Source organism: Thalassophryne amazonica, chromosome 6, assembly GCF_902500255.1.
Source record: "Thalassophryne amazonica chromosome 6, fThaAma1.1, whole genome shotgun sequence".
Lineage (NCBI taxonomy): Eukaryota > Metazoa > Chordata > Actinopteri > Batrachoidiformes > Batrachoididae > Thalassophryne > Thalassophryne amazonica.
This window is the reverse complement of record NC_047108.1, coordinates 97174309-97195125: the sequence shown is the minus strand read 5'-3', so window position 1 is coordinate 97195125 and position 20817 is coordinate 97174309. Positions and strand designations below refer to the sequence as shown.

The 20817-nt window shown below is 41.9% G+C and overlaps 1 protein-coding gene across 2 annotated transcripts in view; it reads right to left on the bottom strand.

The window, feature by feature from the left end:
• Window positions 1-20817, bottom strand: part of LOC117512710 (metabotropic glutamate receptor 4-like) — a 673449-nt gene that overhangs the window by 506561 nt on the left and 146071 nt on the right. For both annotated transcript variants that reach the window (XR_004561363.1, XM_034172892.1), the window contains exon 2: window positions 2462-3416. Coding sequence is in view for 1 of the 2 variants with exons in the window: in XM_034172892.1 (XP_034028783.1) it covers window positions 2462-3016 (555 nt within the window). In the remaining variant the exon portion in view is untranslated. The remainder of the gene's footprint in view (window positions 1-2461; window positions 3417-20817) is intronic.

The following is a 20817-nucleotide window of genomic DNA, read 5'->3' as shown; positions in this document are numbered from 1 at the left end:
TAAGAGTGTGCATATCATGAATGCTTGGTCTTGTTGGATTTGTGACAATCTACTGAATCTACTGGTACCCTTGTTTCCCATGTAACAATAAGAAATATACTCAAAATAGCACTACTATTATTCTGAACACTACGTAAATTAGCATCACATAGGCGTCTTCTAACTGTCACAAGCACTTACAGGTAACTCCAGACTGTCTTTGATCATCCTGGAGCTGATCAATGGGTGAGCCTTTGCCATTTCTGGTTATTCTTCTATCCATTTTGATGGTTGTTTTTCCGTTTTCTTCCACGCGTCTCTGTTTTTTTTGTTGTCCATTTTAAAGCATTGGAGATCATTGTAGATGAACAGCCTATAATTTTTGGCACCTACGTATATGTTTTCCCCTCTCCAATCAACTTTTAATCAAACTATGCTGTTCTTCTGAACAATGTCGTGAACGTCCCATTTTCCTCAGACTTTCAAAGAGAAAAGCATGTTCAACAGGTGCTGGCTTCATCCTTACATAGGGGACACCTGATTCACACCTGTTTGTTCCACAAAATTGACAAACTCACTGATTGAATGCCACACTACTATTATTGTGAACTCCCCCTTTCTAATTTTTTACTAAAAGCCCAATTTCAAAGGCTTTCAGAGTGTGCATATCATGAATGCTTAGTCTTGTTGATTTGTGAGAATCTACTGAATCTACTGGTACCTTGTTTTCCCATGTAACAATAAAAATATACTCAAAACCTGTATTAATCTTATGAGTCACATAGCACTACTATTATTCTGAACACTACTGTATGGGTGTCTCGAGGCTATTCACAAGGACACTGTGGTCCACTGTGTCAAAGGCCTGCAGATAAATCTAAAAGCAGAAGAACCCGACAGTTCCCACCAATCAGCAGTTAAAAGAAGGACAAAAACTTTTAAAAGAGCTGTTTCAGTGCTGTGTCTTAATTTAAAACCAGATTGAAACTTATCCCCTATTTCTTAAGATCCATATAAGCCTGCAATTGATTATAGACAGCGTTCTCTAAACTTTAGACACAAATGGCAATTAGAGATCGTCTATAGTTGGACAACCACATTTGGGTCAATGATTGCTCTTTTTGATGAGCGGCTGGACTACAGCATGTTTAAGAGCTGACGGAAAACAGCCCTTGATATAGATGCATTCACAAGTTCAGCAATGTATGGACCAATACACTGAAAAACATCTGTAATTCTGTAATCTGTAACTATAGTAATACATCTAGTGTTTACTCGCTGGCAGGAGAAGACGCGTCCTGAAATGTTTATTGACATTAACAATCAACTCTGTCATTTTTACAAGTGAAATATCGCACATATCTTTAAAGTAATGTGCTAATTCTGAAGGTTTGAGCGTTAACCGACACACACGGCACAAGTCATGATGGGAAATGAGTCCCCCCTCCCCCATCAAAATGTATAGAACACTGCCATCTACTGTCCGGAATTAGTTTTGTTTATAAATGAAACCATGAGTGAAAACTGCCTTGTGTTTGTCTCCTGTCACCATCTGTGTTGTTGTGAAAAGTAAATGGCATGTTTTTGCAGCAGCGGGCAGCCGCCCTGCCCGCTTTTGCTGAGGGAGGGCTGAGCTCCTCACAGCAGCCTAACTGTTGTAAAACACACACCATACAAGAACTAACACGTATGATTTTGGGGTTTACAAATGTTTTGACTGTTAAGCTTTACTCTCTATGCCAGCAAAAAAAAAAATGTTAGTGGACTAAAAGTTAGCAGAACTAAATTTAGCGGAAACTAATTGGTCCGCTGATGGTTTTCTAAGTTAGCTGAAAATCTAATCTGCTAACAAAAACGTTAGCATCGCTAAATAGCAGTTAGCGGATTAGCAGAACTGTGCCCACCACTGTGTATATCGGCTTAGGTGTTACTGTGTTAACAGAGCTAAGGTTGCATTTTAAACATGAGTTATGTCCATAGAACTATGATATAACTATTGTGTGGCATGTCGACACAAAACCAGTCGGTGGTGATGTCTGTTTCTTTTGGTCTTGCTTTGACAGCTTGTAGCAGATATCAGAATAGCTGTTAATAAATGACTGTACTATGTACATATGTACTGTACTACTAGGTGCATCAACTGAACAAACATAATGTAAAAGCTCTTTTTTTTTTTTCCAAAACAAGCAACAGCAGTACAAGCTTACATGGAGCCAAGCATGGTTTTCTCAAGTGTCATTAGAGAGGAGAATTGTAGTTTAATTGCCAAAGTTTTCCAAATGGTTGAAATATATCTGAAACACAGTAATATGCACGGGGGAGAAAAAAAACAACCTGTTTGTGTTCACACTGACACAACCTGTCTGTCAAAATGATGTTACAGTGCATATGCTGTGAGAAATTCTCCAAAATATCTGCAGTATGGACCATAACTGTGACTGAACCGCTGACCTCACAAAAGTATGTTGTAGAAGTAACTGACCTTGAAAAGACGCAAAATGTTGGCCACCATGATTGACACCGAGCTGGCAGACGCGCCAATCACTCCCACTACTCTCTCAGGCTTAGTGATGATTGGTGGCCCTCCACTGAGACACTTCACATCCGTCGAGTCTTTCTCGATGAGCGCTTGGACAAATGTCAGCGACTGTTCAAGTGCATGAGTGTCCCGGGAGCAGGTGTCCAGGATGCGTGCACCCAGAGTGATATTGGGCAGCAACTCGTTATCATTATTGATGCGATCTAGGGCGAACAACATGGCCTCCAGCCTGTGGATCCCTTTCTCCTTCTTCAACTCGCCGCAGGCTTTACCGTCGTTGCCTCTTGCGTGCACGGGGAACAGCCCACCTAGAGATATGTCCCCATCGATTCGTACTGAATTCAGGTGCGTGTGGCCTGGCATTTTCGGTTTAGCAGCCAAAGACAACAAGAAATAGCAAGCCAGCAGGAACACACGGCGACAGACGCCTCTGTGGCAGCCAGTCAGCGCTGTCTCAATGCCTCCTAGTAGAGTCATAATGAAGGACTGAATCCACATCCAAATACAAATTCAGGTCCTTTGAAAACAGCAGCGGCGTGCACACATATGCCCACACACACACATACAAATATCTTAAACGTTACACACAGTCTTTTTCAGTGGTCTTCAGAAGTCTCTTCGCATGGTTTCCAACTCTGACACCAATTATGCAGCTCCCTGCCTTATCTTCTCCTTTTCTACTTTCCTCTTTGTGCTGCACTCAATTTTTGCACCTTAGAGCCTTGGCTACATCCGTAACCAAACAGTACAGGATGAGCTTGGTCTGAGTCCACAGAGAGTGGAAATGAGCCTTTCTTCTCTGCTGCTCCACAATCACGCAAGCGCATTTATCCTTCTTCTCCGTCCTTCAAGCACGCAGAATTTCAAGACACAACCAGATGAGATCCACAGCAGCGTCCTGGGGAAAAGAAGAAAAAAAGAGAGGAGAGTTTTATGAGTCATGGAAGGAGGAGCAGAAAGCCCACATCGCTGTCAATATTAAATTTTAGAGCTTTGACTTGGATTAGTTGTCCATACTGTCCTGCTCATATCTCAAGCCTTGGCACACTTTCCACATTTTAATTGGCATCCTACTGTATTGAAACAGCATAGCACATTAGCATTCGCCCATCAGAGTTCTAGTGTGGTTTCTGGATCCAAAATGTCGAGCACAAAATTATACGCGGACTGGAGATTTCACACTAGAAATCTGGTCTGAGTTGCACCGCGCCTCAACTGCTCGCAGAGCACAGCAATAAATTATTTCTATGCGCCTTGAGCATAACTGATTCGCTGCTGCTTGGCACAGATCCATCGACTTCATTAACACACACGGCTGATGTGGATCCTCTCTTGAGTGTCTTACCAAAGGTTACGAAATACAGTGTCTAATTAACAACACAGGAGTCATACAAATACATTATATTTTTCTACTTGCTGAGATCATAACAGCAGCGGTACCAGGTGCTTCTCTCACCGTGCCGGCCTCAGCGCGGCGGATCTGGGTACGGTGAGAAAACTGTGTGGCTCTCTTGCCCTCTCTTATATCAGTCGGCCTTTACTTCACGCTGCTTTTGTATGGCAAAATAGGGCGCCCTGCTGCGGTGCAGCTTGTAACAGAGGACATAAAGGGCAAAAGTCCGCTCAGGAATAGCACGATGCTGCAGCAGCTGTCAAAGGCCATCAGCACAAAACTGGGGATCCATTTGTAAACAATTATATTTTTTGAAATGATTGTTTGAAATGATTGTTTGATTGGACAGTAAATACATGGAAGTCAAAAAATATAACACAAAGCTAAAATACCCTCAGCTGTATGAGCATTGTGTTCTTTATAATTTGTAGCTGTTTAATTATTAAGATCCTATTGTCTTACGTACAATTTACGTAAAAAACAATATTTATGTTTTAACGGCGTCTGCAGGAGGCCTTGGGTGTGCGTGTGTACATGAGCTTTTGACAAGTGCAAATCAAGGAATATTTGTAGATCACCCTCTGTGCATTTGCAGGTGCTAATGAGACAAATTTAACTCCATTCGGGGTTTTCACGTATCCCATAATCCCTTGCGTGCCAGAGAGTCGCTGCAGTCAAAACAACATAAAGAATCCACATGATAATTGTAAATGAATATTATACTACAAAATGTAATTTTTTATACTTTTCATCACGTTAATAAGAGACTACATGCATGATATCCTGAAAACGTGCTAAAACAATTATAACCAATAATCCGTGATCTCCTACATTTAATCTGCATGGAATTTAATAACGCAAACTGAATTTCAGACATATTATTTTTATTAGTCTGGAACAAAGAGGGCAAACAGTGTTGTAAAGAACAATAATCAAGATGTTAAAGAGCAAACTTCACCTTCTCCCAGAACAACAGGAAGTGAGCGTAGCTCACAGCGGCTCCCATTGAAAATAATGGAGAGACAGCCTGTGATTCTCGCATGTTTACATAAAATAAACACAATAACAACGTCTAAAAACCCAGAGAATATATTCACGAGAGTTTTAGGCACAATATAAAAATAGTTTTATGTTGCGATGTTAATGCTGTTGTCCGTATGCAGCGGTTAAAGTGCAGCGTGATCAGAGCGTCTCAATGCAGTTCTCAATGTTACTGAGATCTCATAGCACGGCGACCTCTCCAAGGTTTTGTGGGATTTGAAACCTGAAAAGTCTCAATAGGAAGTTAGCCCTGAGTTAGCAAAAGTTAGCGTGCACAGTAACGTCTGCGATTTTGCTCCAGAGGTGTTATTACGTTCCAAAAACAGCATTTTCAGTTTTAGAAGTGTTTATTTCTCTCTAGCTTTTATGTTAAAAATGACATAGGTAATATTAACACACAAACCAAACAGTTTTGCAGCTAGCTAAACCAGCCTGTGATGTCATCACGCTAACATCAGCGAAATGTCTTCTAAATCACTTCAGAGGTGTTATTAGGTTCCCAAAACAGCTTTTTCGGTTTTAGAAGTGTTTATTTCTCTCTAGCTTTTACATAATATACAAGAAATATCTTATACAAAGACATAAATGAAGCGATTTTAGACTTGCCACAGACATCACGGTGTAGCTCTACTCTGATTGGCTGTCAACCCCGCAACTCAAAAAAACAAAAAAAAAAACAACCCACAAACAGATTGAAACAGAATAAGACCTTTTAACCTCTTAAAATAGGTCAAGGTTAGCCATCTTTGATCTTGGCCAAGATCTGTGTCCCAAGAATGTTCTCTTTGGCAGTAATAGGACTGGACTTATGCTGAGCACAGACAGATAAACAGATGGAGGCAAAGCCTTCGCAATACTCGATGGCCATATTTGATGGCCTTGGGTAATAATAAATGCTATCATCTTGTAACTCACTAAAGTAAAAACATACCTTATGTATAGTGAGGACAAACCTGTGAACTTTGATGCAAAGAGCAACCTTTGAGCTGCCTACAAAATATGGAATATATCCTGTAGACATAGTGGATGCCGGATAAATTCAAAAAAGCAAGCAATTGCAGTCAAAACTCACATGAAGTTTGTTTTCTTCCTGAGCATTGGCTAATTTGTGTACTCGTTGCTGTGCACCGCCCAGCTAACAAGCTAGAAACTGCGGTAGAAACTAAGCCCCAACCTCCGGACACTCCCGATATATGAAGCCAACATGAAAGAGGAGAGTCTTGCAGCATATGGACATAGCTAAATGATGATTTAAATATGTAGATAATCATTAAGTTATACATTTAAATAGATGCTCACTAAATGCTTATACTTAAATATTTAGACATCTGAATGTATGACTGCAGCACCCTGCGGTCAGCGGTACGTTCAGCAGAATGCAACATCATTGACAGGTCCTCTCGTGCAGGACAGCAAGGCTGAGGACCCACAACATCATGGGGGACACCTTCGTACCCAACAAAATACTGTTCAAACTCATGAGGCAAACACCACAGCAGTCACATGACGAGCTGAGAGACGAAGTGTGCGTGAGACCTCAACGCACACATGCACCCTCCAGGTGCGCCAGCGACATCCCACTTCCAAAATACATGCAGATTAGGTGAACTGGAGACTCTTAATTGGCTGCAGGTGTGGAGAGAGTGTGAACGTTTATCTCTGATGTCAGCCCTGTGAGAGACTGGCGTCCTGCCCAGGGTGTACCCCGCGTCTCACCAATAACCACTGACAAAGCTCAATGCTCCCTGGATAAAGCAGGTTCAGAAAATGGATGGGTGGATGTATTGCTTTATCAGTGCATCTGAGATATTTAGATTTATGTTAATGGAATGTGTGTGTAGTGGTTTAGTTCTTCTTTATACACCAACAAAAATATAAATGCAACACTTTTGTTTTGCTCCCATTTTGCATGAGATGAACTCAAAGATCTAAAACTTCTTCACACTAGCAATCAATATCACCATTCCCTCAATATATGTTACACAAAAACCAGTCTACAATCTATGACAGTGAGCACTTCTCCTGTGCTGAGATAATCCATCTCACCTCACAGTGTGTGCCATATCAAGATGCTGATTAGACACCATGATTAGTGCTCAGGTTGTGCCATCTAGGATGTCCACAATAAAGCCACTCTGAAAGGTGTAGTTTTATCACACAGCACAATGCCACATGATGTTGCAAGATTTGAGGGAGCGTGCAATTGGCATGCTGACAGCAGGAATGTCAACAGAGCTGTTGCTCGTGTATTGAATGTTCATTTCTCTACCATAAGCCGTCTCCAAGGGCGTTCAAAGAATTTGGCAGTACATCCAACCAGCCTCACAAACCGCAGACCAACGTGTAACCACACCAGCCCAGGACCTCCACATCCAGCATGTTCACCTCCCAAGATCATCTGAGACCAGCCACTCGGACAGCTGCTGAAACAATCGGTTTTGCATACCCAAGAATTTCTGCACAAACTGTCAGAAACCGTCTCAAGGGAAGCTCATCTGCATGCTCGTCGTCCTCATCGGGGTCCGACCTGACTCCAGTTCGTCGTCGTAACCGATTGAATGGGCAAATGCTCACATTCGCTGGCGTTTGGCACGTTGGAGAGGTGTTCTCTTCACGGATGATGCGAAGGAGATGTGTTGCACTGCATGTAGGCAAATGGTGGTCCCACCAGATACTGACTGTTATCCCCCCCCAATAAACAAACGCACCTTTCAGAGGGCCTTTTATTGTGGGCAGTCTAAGCACACCTGTGCACATAGCAGGGTGGTCTAATCAGCATCTTGATATGGCCACCTGTGGGTGGGATGGATTATCTCAGCAAAGGAGAAGTGCTCACTAGCACAGATTTCGACTGGTTTGTGAACAATATTTGAGGGAAATGGTGATATTGTGTATGTGGAAAAAGTTTTAGACCTTTGAGTTCATCTCATACAAAATGGGAGCAAAACCAAAAGTGTTGCGTTTATATTTTTGTTGAGTATATATGCTTTGGTTTTTGTTCATGTTGGAGGCATATGGTGCATCCAGAAAGTATTCACAGCACTTCACTTTTTCCACATTTTGTTACGTTAGAGCCTAATTCCAAAATGGAATAAATCAATTTCTTCCCTGAAAATTCTACTCACAACACCCCATAATGACAACATGAAATTTTTTTTTTTTTTTGCAAGTTTATTAAAATTTAAAAAAAAGACTAAGAAATCACAGTATTCACACCCTTTGCTAAAATACTTTGTTCATGCGCCTTTGGCAGCAATTACAGCCTCAAGCCTTCTTGAATAAGATGCCACAATCTTGGCACACCTATCATTGGGCAGTTTTGCCCATTCCTCTTTGCAGCACCTCTCAAGCTCCATCGGGTTGGATAGGGAGCTTCTGTACACAGGCATTTTAAGATATTTGCATTTCCAGACATGTTCAATTGAATTCAGGTCTGGGCTCTGGCTGGACCACTCGAGGACATTCACAGAGTTGTTCTGATGCCACTCCTTTGATATCTTGGCTGTGTGCTTAGGGTCATTGTCCTGCTGAAAGATGAACCATTGTCCCTGTCTGAGTTTACAAGTGTTCTTTAGCAGGTTTACATCCAGGATGTCTCTGTACATTGCTGCATTTATCTTTCTCCCAATCCTGACTCATCTACCAGTCCCTGCCGCTGAAAAACATTCCCATGGCATGATGCTGCCAAAAAAACATTTTTCACATTGTCATTATGGGGTCTTGAGTGTAGAAATTTGAGAAAAAAAAAATTAATTTCATCCATTTTAGAATAAGGCTGTAACGTAACAAAATGTGAAAAAACTGAAGTGCTGTGAATACTTTCCAGATGCACAGTACACACTTTTAGTCTCTTATGATAAAGTGGAAACAAACAATAAACAAAAAAGGAAAGATGTAATTTAACATAAAGCAAAACAGCAAATGTCAGGGTATTTATTTATCATCCGTTATCTAAACCTGCTGCTCTCAGTTGAAGGTCATGGGGAGGTGGCGGTTGAAGCCTAGCCCAGCAGTCATTGACTGAGAGGTGAAGTACAGCCAGTCTATTCTTATCAGGAAAATATTATTTCTTTACACACACACACGTACGAGGTCTGTCAATAAAGTATAGGTCCTTTTTATTTTTTTCAAAAACTATATGGATTTCATTCATAGGTTTTTACATCAGACATGCTTGAACCCTCGTGCGCATGTGTGAGTTTGTCCACGCCTGTCGGTGACGTCATTCGCCTGTGAGCACCTCTTGTGGGAGGAGTCGTCCAGCCCTCGTCGGAATTCCTTTGTCTGAGAAGTTGCTGAGAGACTGGTGCTTTGTTTGATCAAAATTTTTTCTAAACCTGTGAGACACATCGAAGTGGACATGGTTCGAAAAAATTAAGCTGGTTTTTCGGTGAAAATTTAACAGCTGATGAGAGATTTGAGGTGATACTGTCGCTTTAAGGACTTCCCACGGTGCGAGACAGGTCGTGCAGCGCTCTCAGGTGCCGTCGTCAGCCTGTTTCAAGCTGAAAACCTCCACATTTCAGGCTCTATTGATCCAGGACGTCGTGGAGAGAACAGAGAAGTTCAGAAGAAGGTCAGTTCAGCATTTTATCTGGATATTCCACTGTTAAAGGAGATTTTTTAATGAAAGACGTGCGGACGGATTGCAGCGTCGGCTCGCAGCCGCTGCGACGCTCCGCCACAGGAAAAACACCTCCATTGGAAGCCTAAGGACAAGGTGGAACATGTCCAGCTGTTAAACAATTTCTCATATACTCACTCCACTGAAAGCCATCAAAAGCCGCCTGGATTTTACAAATGGTTATCAACACGGAGGTGTTTTCCTGTGCCGCCGCACCGCGCCGGCTGCGTTCCCGACGCGCGGGACCCGCCGCACGTCTTTCATTAAAAAAATCTCCTTTAACAGTGGAATATCCGGATAAAATGCTGAAACCGACTTCTTCTGAAACTTCTCTGTTCTCTTACGACGTCCTGGATCAATAGAGCCTGAAATGTGGAGGGTTTCAGCTTGAAACAGGCTGACGATGGCGCCTGGGAGCGCTGAGGCGACGTCTCGTACTGTGGGACGTCATTAAAGCGACAGTATCACCTCAAAATCTCTCATCAGCCGTTAAAATTTTCACCGAAAACCAGCTTAATTTTTCGAACCGTGTCCACTTCGATGTGTCCTCCAGGTTAGAAAAATTTTTGATCAAACAAAGCGCCAGTCTCTCAGCAACTTCTCAGACAAGGAATTCCGACGAGGGGGCTGGACGACTCCTCCCACAAGGAGTGCTCACAGGCGAATGACGTCACCGCAGGCGTGGAAAAACTCACGCATGCGCACGAGGGTTCAAGCATGTCTGACGTAAAATATACAAAAGAAATCCATATAGTTTTTGAAAAAAATAAAAGGACCTATACTTTGCAAAAAATCGCAGGGTGTTCAATACTTATTTTCCTCACTTTAAGTGCTTTTTTTCCTTTCTATGCTCTCTGATGTCTGCTCGAAGAGATCCATCTTGACTGCATCCTAATTTACAAATTTCACTCTAGGTACACTCACAAAAATATAAATGCAGCACTTTTGGTTTTGCTCCCATTTTGTTTGAGATGAACTCAACGATCTTAAACTTTTTCCACATACACAATAATCACCATTTCCCTCAAATATTGTTCACAAACAGTCTAAATCTGTGATAGTGAGCACCTTCTCCTTTGCTGAGATAAATCCATCCCACCTCACAGGTGTGCCATATCAAGATTCTGATTAGACACCATGATTAGTGCACAGGTGTGCCTTAGACTGCCCACAATAAAAGGCCACTCTGAAAGGTGCAGTTTTATCACACAGCACAAGTGCCACAGATGTTGCAAGATTTGGGGAGTGTGCAATTGGCATGCTGACAGCAGGAATGTCAACCAGAGAGCTTTGCTCGTGTATTGAATGTTCATTTCTCTACCATAAGCCATCTCCAAAGGTGTTTCAGAGAATTTGGCAGTACATCCAACCAGCCTCACAACCGCAGACCACATGTAACCACACCAGCCCAGGACCTCCACATCCAGCATGTTCACCTCCAAGATCGTCTGAGACCAGCCACTCGGACAGCTGCTGAAACAATCGGTTTGCATAACAAAAGAATTCTGCACAAACTGTCAGAAACCGTCTCAGGGAAGCTCATCTGCATGCTCGTCGTCCTCATCGGGGGTCTCGACCTGACTCCAGTTCGTCGTCGTAACCGACTTGAGTGGGCAATGCTCACATTCGCTGGCGTTTGGTACATTGGAGAGGTGTTCTCTTCACGGATGAATCCCGGTTCACACCTGTTCAGGGCAGATGGCAGACAGCGTGTGTGGCGTCGTGTGGGTGAGCGGTTTCTGATGTCAGTGTTGTGGATCGAGTGGCCCATGGTGGCGGTGGGGTTATGGTATGGGGCGGGCGTCTGTTATGGAGGAAGAACACAGGTGCATTTTATTGATGGCATTTTGAATGCACAGAGATACCGTGACGAGATCCTGAGGCCCTTGTTGTGCCATACATCCAAGAACATCACCTCATGTTGCAGCAGGATATGCACGGCCCCATGTTGCAAGGATCGTACACAATTCTTGGAAGCTGAAAATGTCTCAGTTCTTGCATGGCCGGCATACTCACCGGACATGTCACCCATTGAGCATGTTTGGGGATGCTCTGAACCGGCGTATACAACAGTGTGTACCAGTTCCTGCCAATATCCAGCAACTTGGCACAGCCATTGAAGAGGAGTGGACCAACATTCCACAGGCCACAATTGACAACCTGATCAACTCTATGCGAAGGAGATGTGTTGCACTGCATGAGGCAAATGGTGTCACACCAGATACTGACTGGTATCCCCCCCCAGTAAAAACAGAACTGCACCTTTCAGAGTGGCCTTTTATTGGTGGGCAGTCTAAGGCACACCTGTGCACTAATCATGGGTGTCTAATCAGCATCTTGATATGGCACACCTGTGAGGTGGGATGGATTATCTCAGCAAAGGAGAAGTGCTCACTATCACAGATTTAGACTGGTTGTGAACAATATTTGAGGGAAATGGTGATATTGTGTATGTGGAAAAAGTTTTAGATCTTTGAGTTCATCTCACAAAATGGGAGCAAAACCAAAAGTGTTGCGTTTATATTTTTGTTGAGTGTATGTATGTATGTATAATGACAATAAAGGCCCTTCTTGCTCTTTTTAAATGTAAATCATCATTTCAATTTCAATTTATTTTCATTTATATAGCGCCAAATCACAACAGAGTTGCCTCAAAGTGCTTCACACAAGTAAGGTCTAACCTTACCAACCCCCAGAGCAACAGTGGTAAGGAAAAACTCCCTCTGAGGAAGAAACCTCAAGCAGATCAGACTCAAAGGGGTGACCCTCTGCTTGGGCCATGCTACAAACATAAATTACAGAACAATTCACAGAACAATTCATGGACAAATATACAAGAAATGCTGTTGACGCACAGGACAGGAGGATCGCCAACAGAATATAACTCACCATCTCTGGATGGAGCTGCACCTTAAACAGAGTGAAAAAACAGAATCAGGCATCAGAAAGACAAAAAATACTGTGTAATTTTACCAGCATTAAACAACAAAAAAAACAGAGAAATACTAAGGTGATCGCCGGCCACTAGCCCTAAACTTCACTAAAAGACCCAGAATTTAGGTAAGTTGAGGCCGCAGCCCGCTCCATTACTAATAAAATGAATTAAAAGAGTAAAAGGCGTAAAACAAAACTGTACCAGTATGCTAGCCATATGAAAGGGAAAATAAGTGCATCTTAAGTCTGGACTTGAAAATCTCCACAGAATCTGACTGTTTTATTGATGCAGGGAGATCATACCACAGAACAGGGGCACGATAAGAGAAAGCTCTGTGACCCGCAGACTTCTTATTCACCTTAGGGACACAAAGTAGTCCTGCACCCTGAGAACGAAATGCCTGGGCCGGTATGTAAGGTTTAATTAGGTCAGCTAGGTAGGGAGGTGCCAGTCCATGAATACTTTTATAGGTTAGTAGCAGAACCTTAAAATCTGATCTCACTGGGACAGGAAGCCAGTGAAGGGATGCCAAAATGGGTGTAATGTGGTTGTACTTTCTGCTTCGTGTCAAAAGTCTGGCTACAGCATTTTGAACCAACTGGAGACCCCTAATGCTAGACTGCGGTAAACCAGAAAATAGAACATTGCAGTAGTCCAATCTAGAAGAGATAAATGCATGGATCAGGGTCTCAGCATCAGCCATAGACAGGATGGGACGAATCTTCGCTATATTTCGCAGGTGGAAGAAAGCAGTCCTAGTAATATTTCTAATGTGGAGGCCAAAGGACAATGAAGGATCAAAAATTACCCCAAGGTTCCTCACTTTGTCAGTGTGATGTATGACACATGAGCTGAGGCTGAGCGTTAACTGGTCAAATTGATGCCGATGTCTCACTGGACCAAGAACCATCATTTCAATCTTATCAGTGTTTAAAAGTAGGAAGTTTCTAGACATCCAACTTCTCACTGCTGCAAGGCAATCTTCTATGGATTTTATGTGAACGAGATTACCGGCAGTTATCGGCATGTATAACTGAGTATCATCTGCATAGCAGTGAAAGGTAATCCCAAAACACCGCAATATGTGCCCAAGGGGTGCTATATAAAGGGAGAAAAAGCAGGGGGCCTAAGACAGACCCTGTGGAACCCCAAATTTCATGTCACTAAGGTTAGAGGTAGTGTTACTGTACAAAACACAGTGAGAATGACTGGTCAAGTATGATGTCAGCCATGCAAGGGCACTCCCAGTAATCCCAAAATGATTTTCCAGCCTATCAAGTAGAATATGATGATCCACTGTATCAAACGCAGCACTGAGATCTAACAGCAGCAGAACCATAGTGGTGTCCGAGTCCATTGTAAGCAGAAGATCATTCACCACTTTAGTGAGAGCCGTCTCTGTGGAATGATATTTTCTAAAAGCAGACTGCAGTGGCTCAAAGAGATTATTCTCAGTAATACTGCGTTTACACATAACGACGACAAGTCACGAATGCCATGAAGTACACATTCTTGGCCGCTGATCACGAATGTGATTATTCGGGGCAGAGGCGTCAGGTGTCCTCAGGAACTGCTGCAACCTGTTACCACACGTTATGATTAATGGCACGTGTTGCTGGAGAATTATCATGAACCATTACGCAAAGTAAAGAATAGTGTTCCACATTGTTGCGCGCTATAGTGCGCTATTGCGCGTAACAGCGCATCGTTAAGTTCTGTCACGTTGTGAGTGAGGTGAATTGTCTCCACACACACACACCCATATTCATCCAACCGAATTCAGATCGCTCCAGTTTTTCAGAAGAACTTTGTGACTGCATGCGTAGTTGGGCTCTGTGCCATGGAGTGGCACAGAGAGAAGGAGGAGGAGATGGACATAGCCATGTTGTGGCTTCCTGCGGCTCTTCGTCTCGCGCATTTTCCCAAATATCAGGCACATGCAGCAGGTGGAACACCTGCAGGAGCATCCTGAGGAGCTTCAGCAGGAACTGTGGAACGACATTTGGAGCCGAGTTTAATTGTGCGCACGTGACAGAAAGCTGATTCGTCGTGCGCGCAGTGAAATGTGACGCCACGTTACAAGTCGTGTCAAAACTTGACAGTTTCCGTGTCACTTCGTAATAACGCGTGACAGTTTGGGCTCCAAGAACCGTCACAGGAACCACTACGAACGTTGCCACGTTCTATTAAGGTTCAATACTCATCAAGACGGATCAATACGCCCAGTTGCGACCTCCACGACGTGAGACGAAATGAGGGTGGTGTGTGACATTCGTGGAAGATTTTTTGACAGGCAAAAACATGCTCCATGAATATCAAGAATATCACGCACCAACACGCACTATTAAGAAACATATTCAGATGCGTTAAGTCACATTAAGAATGTCAGGAATGTGTCACAAATGACAGAAAAATGACATTCGTAACACGTCTTGGTTATGTGTAAATGCACCTTAAGATAGCCCAAGAGTGGGCCGACTGTTCTGGAAATCATTTGAGGGCATGTCTAGATCCATTCATGTAGAAATAAGGATATTGAAAACAGACTGAACACTGTTTGAGGTTTTCTATTTTATTTTATTTTTTTAATTGTATGCAAGAGTTCACTGACTATAGGGTATTATTATGCTACAATATTAATATCTGTTTTACAACATATGACGACACATATTAGTTTGCTGAAAATATGTATGATATGACCCCTTTAAATAGCTTGTGCTAAAACAAATGTAAAGCTGCCCGGATTCACTTTTATTTTCCTTTACTCTGTGTAATGTTCTGCCAATTAAATTGAACAGCTGTCACATGCGAGCTACTGAAATAATCTTATCTTCTATTTACTGTCATGTGATAAAATCAAATGAATTTTCCCATCAACGTAAACAAACAGCGATTGGTTTCTCATCACTCAACCTACTACAGCAGGTACACAAAAGGTTGGAACAGCAAGTCACGTTCTGTCTTACGTTCAAAACTGTCTTCAGCTGTTCCTAAGTGTAGATGACATGTCAGCGATGGGACTCAAAGCTTTGAAAAGCAGCGTGCACACAGCAATGGGGGACGACGTGCACGAGGAGTTGCACTTGCTCCGAGCCACAGAGTGGGTAGATGAATTCTGCAACATGCCCTAACTGGCAGCCTGCAGACAGCTGATGTTTATCTGCTCTGCCCATCTGGGCTGTGTGACTAAACATCTGGTAAAGCTGTCAGTGTGTACGCAGTGCTCACTGACTCTTGTCCACCCCTACCCAGAGAGGCAGCAAGGTCTTAACGTTCTTAAACTCTGACTCAACTACCACACGGTTGTCCAGCATTCTCGAAATTTACTCAGCTCTTTTATTATTATTATTTGTAATTTTTTCAGTTTTTGAACTGTAGTTTTCAAGATGACAGCTTTGGTTTTAGCTACAATGGCAAAAAATGAAATCAAGTTATTAAAAGGAAGAAAAGAATCTCTTGTAGCTTTTCTTCTCTTGATCACATGGATGTATCTCTTTAGTTAAACCACCATGCTGTGTGTTTTTAAAGCAAAAAATTGCTTGCTTCAGAGGATCCTCATACACCATATTGGCTGTTCCCCCACCCCACCCCCCCGACATATTGCTTTTGTAAAATAGTAAAAAAAAAAAAAAAAAAAGCATATTCCCTGTATCATTACTCAAACTCCTCTTAGATTTTATGCAGCCGATTAATTTTTTTTTTTTACATTTTCTGTCTTGTGGTCTTTAACAACAGGCCAGTGTCACAGACCAAATGGTCCCCACCTAAAAATTGGTCCGCCCTGCCTTCTTTGGGCCCTGCCATCATTTGGGACCACAGCACCTCATCTGAGATGGTCTCTCTTCACCCAAAGCGATCAAAGGAAATAATGTGATTATTAACCCGACGGCTGAGTACAAGTTTTACTAAATTATAAATAACTTTTTAATGATATGAGATAGAAACTTACTTGTTTTATTTTTTTGCTCAAACGTGAACTCCGCGGACTTTCGAGCCAGTTGTCCACCATGTTTGTACTCCTCATAGAAGCTGTGTGATGACGTACGCAATGTGAGTGTCCAATCGGAATTGGTTCACCGTCACATGGTTTTTCCAATATCCAATCGTAGGTCAGAGTAGTCTCACATGGTATCGCAAACATTGTTAGGAGCAGTGATATGTTACTCTTTGGGATGTGAATGCTGTTTGAACAGCCCTCTGGCTGCTGGCTCCATGTGTAAAAGCGCAGCATTGCGCATATGAATGAAGTGATCAGCATAAGAGGGTCTCATACAACCTCACTGGTCAACCAGAGTGTCACTGCAAGCAATCCAAGGGGGAGTCAACTGCATAGAATTAAAAAGTTTGTATTGTAAGCCTTTGTGTAATCAATCAATCAATCAATCAATTTTATTTATATAGCGCCAAATCACAACAAACTGTTGCCCCAAGGCGCTTTATATTGTAAGGCAAGGCCATACAATAATTATGTAAAAACCCCAACGGTCAAAACGACCCCCTGTGAGCAAGCACTTGGCGACAGTGGGAAGGAAAAACTCCCTTTTAACAGGAAGAAACCTCCAGCAGAACCAGGCTCAGGGAGGGGCAGTCTTCTGCTGGGACTGGTTGGGGCTGAGGGAGAGAACCAGGAAAAAGACATGCTGTGGAGGGGAGCAGAGATCAATCACTAATGATTAAATGCAGAGTGGTGCATACAGAGCAAAAAGAGAAAGAAACACTCAGTGCATCATGGGAACCCCCCAGCAGTCTACGTCTATAGCAGCATAACTAAGGGATGGTTCAGGGTCACCTGAACCAGCCCTAACTATAAGCTTTAGCAAAAAGGACAGTTTTAAGCCTAATCTTAAAAGTAGAGAGGGTGTCTGTCTCCCTGATCTGAATTGGGAGCTGGTTCCACAGGAGAGGAGCCTGAAAGATAAACTCAGATAAAACTGAAGTTATTGTACTTGGCCCCACAAATCTTAGAAACATGGTGTCTAACCAGATCCTTACTCTGGATGGCATTACCCTGACCTCTAGTAATACTGTGAGAAATCTTGGAGTCATTTTTGATCAGGATATGTCATTCAAAGCGCATATTAAACAAATATGTAAGACTGCTTTTTTGCATTTACGCAATATCTCTAAAATTAGAAAGGTCTTGTCTCAGAGTGATGCTGAAAAACTAATTCATGCATTTATTTCCTCTAGGCTGGACTATTGTAATTCATTATTATCAGGTTGTCCTAAAAGTTCCCTGAAAAGCCTTCAGTTAATTCAAAATGCTGCAGCTAGAGTACTGACGGGGACTAGAAGGAGAGAGCATATCTCACCCATATTGGCCTCTCTTCATTGGCTTCCTGTTAATTCTAGAATAGAATTTAAAATTCTTCTTCTTACTTATAAGGTTTTGAATAATCAGGTCCCTTCTTATCTTAGGGACCTCATAGTACCATATCACCCCAATAGAGCGCTTCGCTCTCAGACTGCAGGCTTACTTGTAGTTCCTAGGGTTTGTAAGAGTAGAATGGGAGGCAGAGCCTTCAGCTTTCAGGCTCCTCTCCTGTGGAACCAGCTCCCAATTCAGATCAGGGAGACAGACACCCTCTCTACTTTTAAGATTAGGCTTAAAACTTTCCTTTTTGCTAAAGCTTGTAGTTAGGGCTGGATCAGGTGACCCTGAACCATCCCTTAGTTATGCTGCTATAGACTTAGACTGCTGGGGGGTTCCCATAATGCACTGAGTGTTTCTTTCTCTTTTTGCTCTGTATGCACCACTCTGCATTTAATCATTAGTGATTGATCTCTGCTCCCCTCCACAGCATGTCTTTTTCCTGGTTCTCTCCCTCAGCCCCAACCAGTCCCAGCAGAAGACTGCCCCTTTTGACCATTGGGGTTTTTAAGTAATTATTGTATGGCCTTGCCTTGCAATATAAAGCGCCTTGGGGCAACTGTTTGTTGTGATTTGGCGCTATATAAATAAAATTGATTGATTGATTGATTGAAAGCTGAAGGCTCTGCCTCCCATTCTACTCTTACAAACCCTAGGAACTACAAGTAAGCCTGCAGTCTGAGAGCAAAGTGCTCTATTGGGGTGATATGGTACTATGAGGTCCCTAAGATAAGATGGGACCTGATTATTCAAAACCTTATAAGTAAGAACAAGAATTTTAAATTCTATTCTAGAATTAACAGGAAGCCAATGAAGAGAGGCCAATATGGGTGAGATATGCTCTCTCCTTCTAGTCCCTGTCAGTACTCTAGCTGCAGCATTTTGAATTAACTGAAGGCTTTTCAGGGAACTTTTAGGACAACCTGATAATAATGAATCACAATAGTCCAGCCTAGAGGAAATAAATGCATGAATTAGTTTTTCAGCATCACTCTGAGACAAGACCTTTCTAATTTTAGAGATATTGCGTAAATGCAAAAAAGCAGTCCTATGTATTTGTTTAATATGCGCATTGAATGACATATCCTGATCAAAAATGACTCCAAGATTTCTCACAGTATTACTAGAGGTCAGGGTAATGCCATCCAGAGTAAGGATCTGGTTAGACACCATGTTTCTAAGATTTGTGGGGCCAAGTACAATAACTTCAGTTTTATCTGAGTTTAAAAGCAGGAAATTAGAGGTCATCCATGTCTTTATGTCTGTAAGACAATCCTGCAGTTTAGCTAATTGGTGTGTGTCCTCTGGCTTCATGGATAGATAAAGCTGGGTATCATCTGCGTAACAATGAAAATTTAAGCAATGCCGTCTAATAATACTGCCTAAGGGAAGCATGTATAAAGTGAATAAAATTGGTCCTAGCACAGAACCTTGTGGAACTCCATAATTAACCTTAGTCTGTGAAGAAGATTCCCCATTTACATGAACAAATTGTAATCTGTTAGATAAATATGTATATCTATATACCTATATATCTATAAATCTAATAGATAAATAATAATAGCAGACAGAAATTGCTTTGAGATGTGGCATAAAGACAAAACGCATGGACCATTTTGTATATATTGTTCAAAATGTACATTTGTGTTTATTGTTAGAACATTTATTTTGTAAATTCTCTTTGTACAAGACTCCAAACAGCCTTTATAAAGTGTCAAAATGGTTGTTTATTATAGTTTGCTGTGTGTTTTGAATAAATGTGTGAAAAATATTTTTTGCTTTATTTTTTCCTTTCTTATTTCTGTTTATAAACCTTTATTACACTTATAAAAACACCATTATAACATATATATTCTGAAAGTACAGGTTGTCCTGAAAAAAATACATAGCACTTGATTGTGAGATGCAGGGTGAGCTGTTAACAGCAATAATAAAACATTTATGCCAGGTGAATGAACTGTTCAAAAAATGCCCTTGGACCCCAGAGGGTTAACCATCAGATGACAAAATAGAACCTTTTAAAGTCAGTTTTATGCAAGAAAGGAGTCTGTTTTAAGCAGAAACGTGGCGATAATCAGTGAGTCGCGACTGACACTTTGAAATGACGGAGGCGCAGTGAGGGCAGCAGCTAGCAACTTGTGTAGCTGCAGTGCTCTGATCGTTTCCTCCATTTTTCCTGATGAAATAATGCTGAATTTATGTGGAAAATGATTGTTGTACAAACGCTTCAGGTATCTGTGCAGTTTGAAGCAGAAACGAGGTGATAATTGGCGAAACGCTGGTGACGCTAAGAAATGACGCATGCGCAGTGAAGGCAGGGCGGACCGATTTTTATGGGGACCGATCGGTCTGCGACACCAGGTCACCGGTTTTCAAAATCATTTTATAGTTAAAATAACATCGGCACACACAGTACAGCTATGGAGACAATTTTACAAACACCTATTCTCATAAGTTTCAAAGACTGTTCTCCAACTGCAAATATTTCCATTTTTATTTAACAATAAATGTCTTAAGTTAATTATGTCTACTTTATTTCAAAATAAAGCTATTTAAAACAATTGATTTATTCACTGGGCTTGCATATACATGAGATGACTGACTCCTTAAATTGCATGAAACATTACAGAAATGGATGGAATTACGTGTTATAGTTTCTAAAAGACTTGACATAATTTAGGATTAATTAAGTAACCTTTAGATATATTTAGGACCTACCTATAGAACCAGTGCCTTTTTGTATTTAAGAGCAGGAATCAAAAATGTGAACGACACAATCACAATTGCATTCCAGAACAGCAGCTGGGCTGCTTGGAACTGAATCAAACTGGGATTTAAGCGTCGACTAGGGGGGCAGCTGAAATTTCCTGACTCTCTCAACTTCTTTGAGGCCAGATGTCGTGCTTTCATCACTTTCGTCAGGGCCGGTGATCCT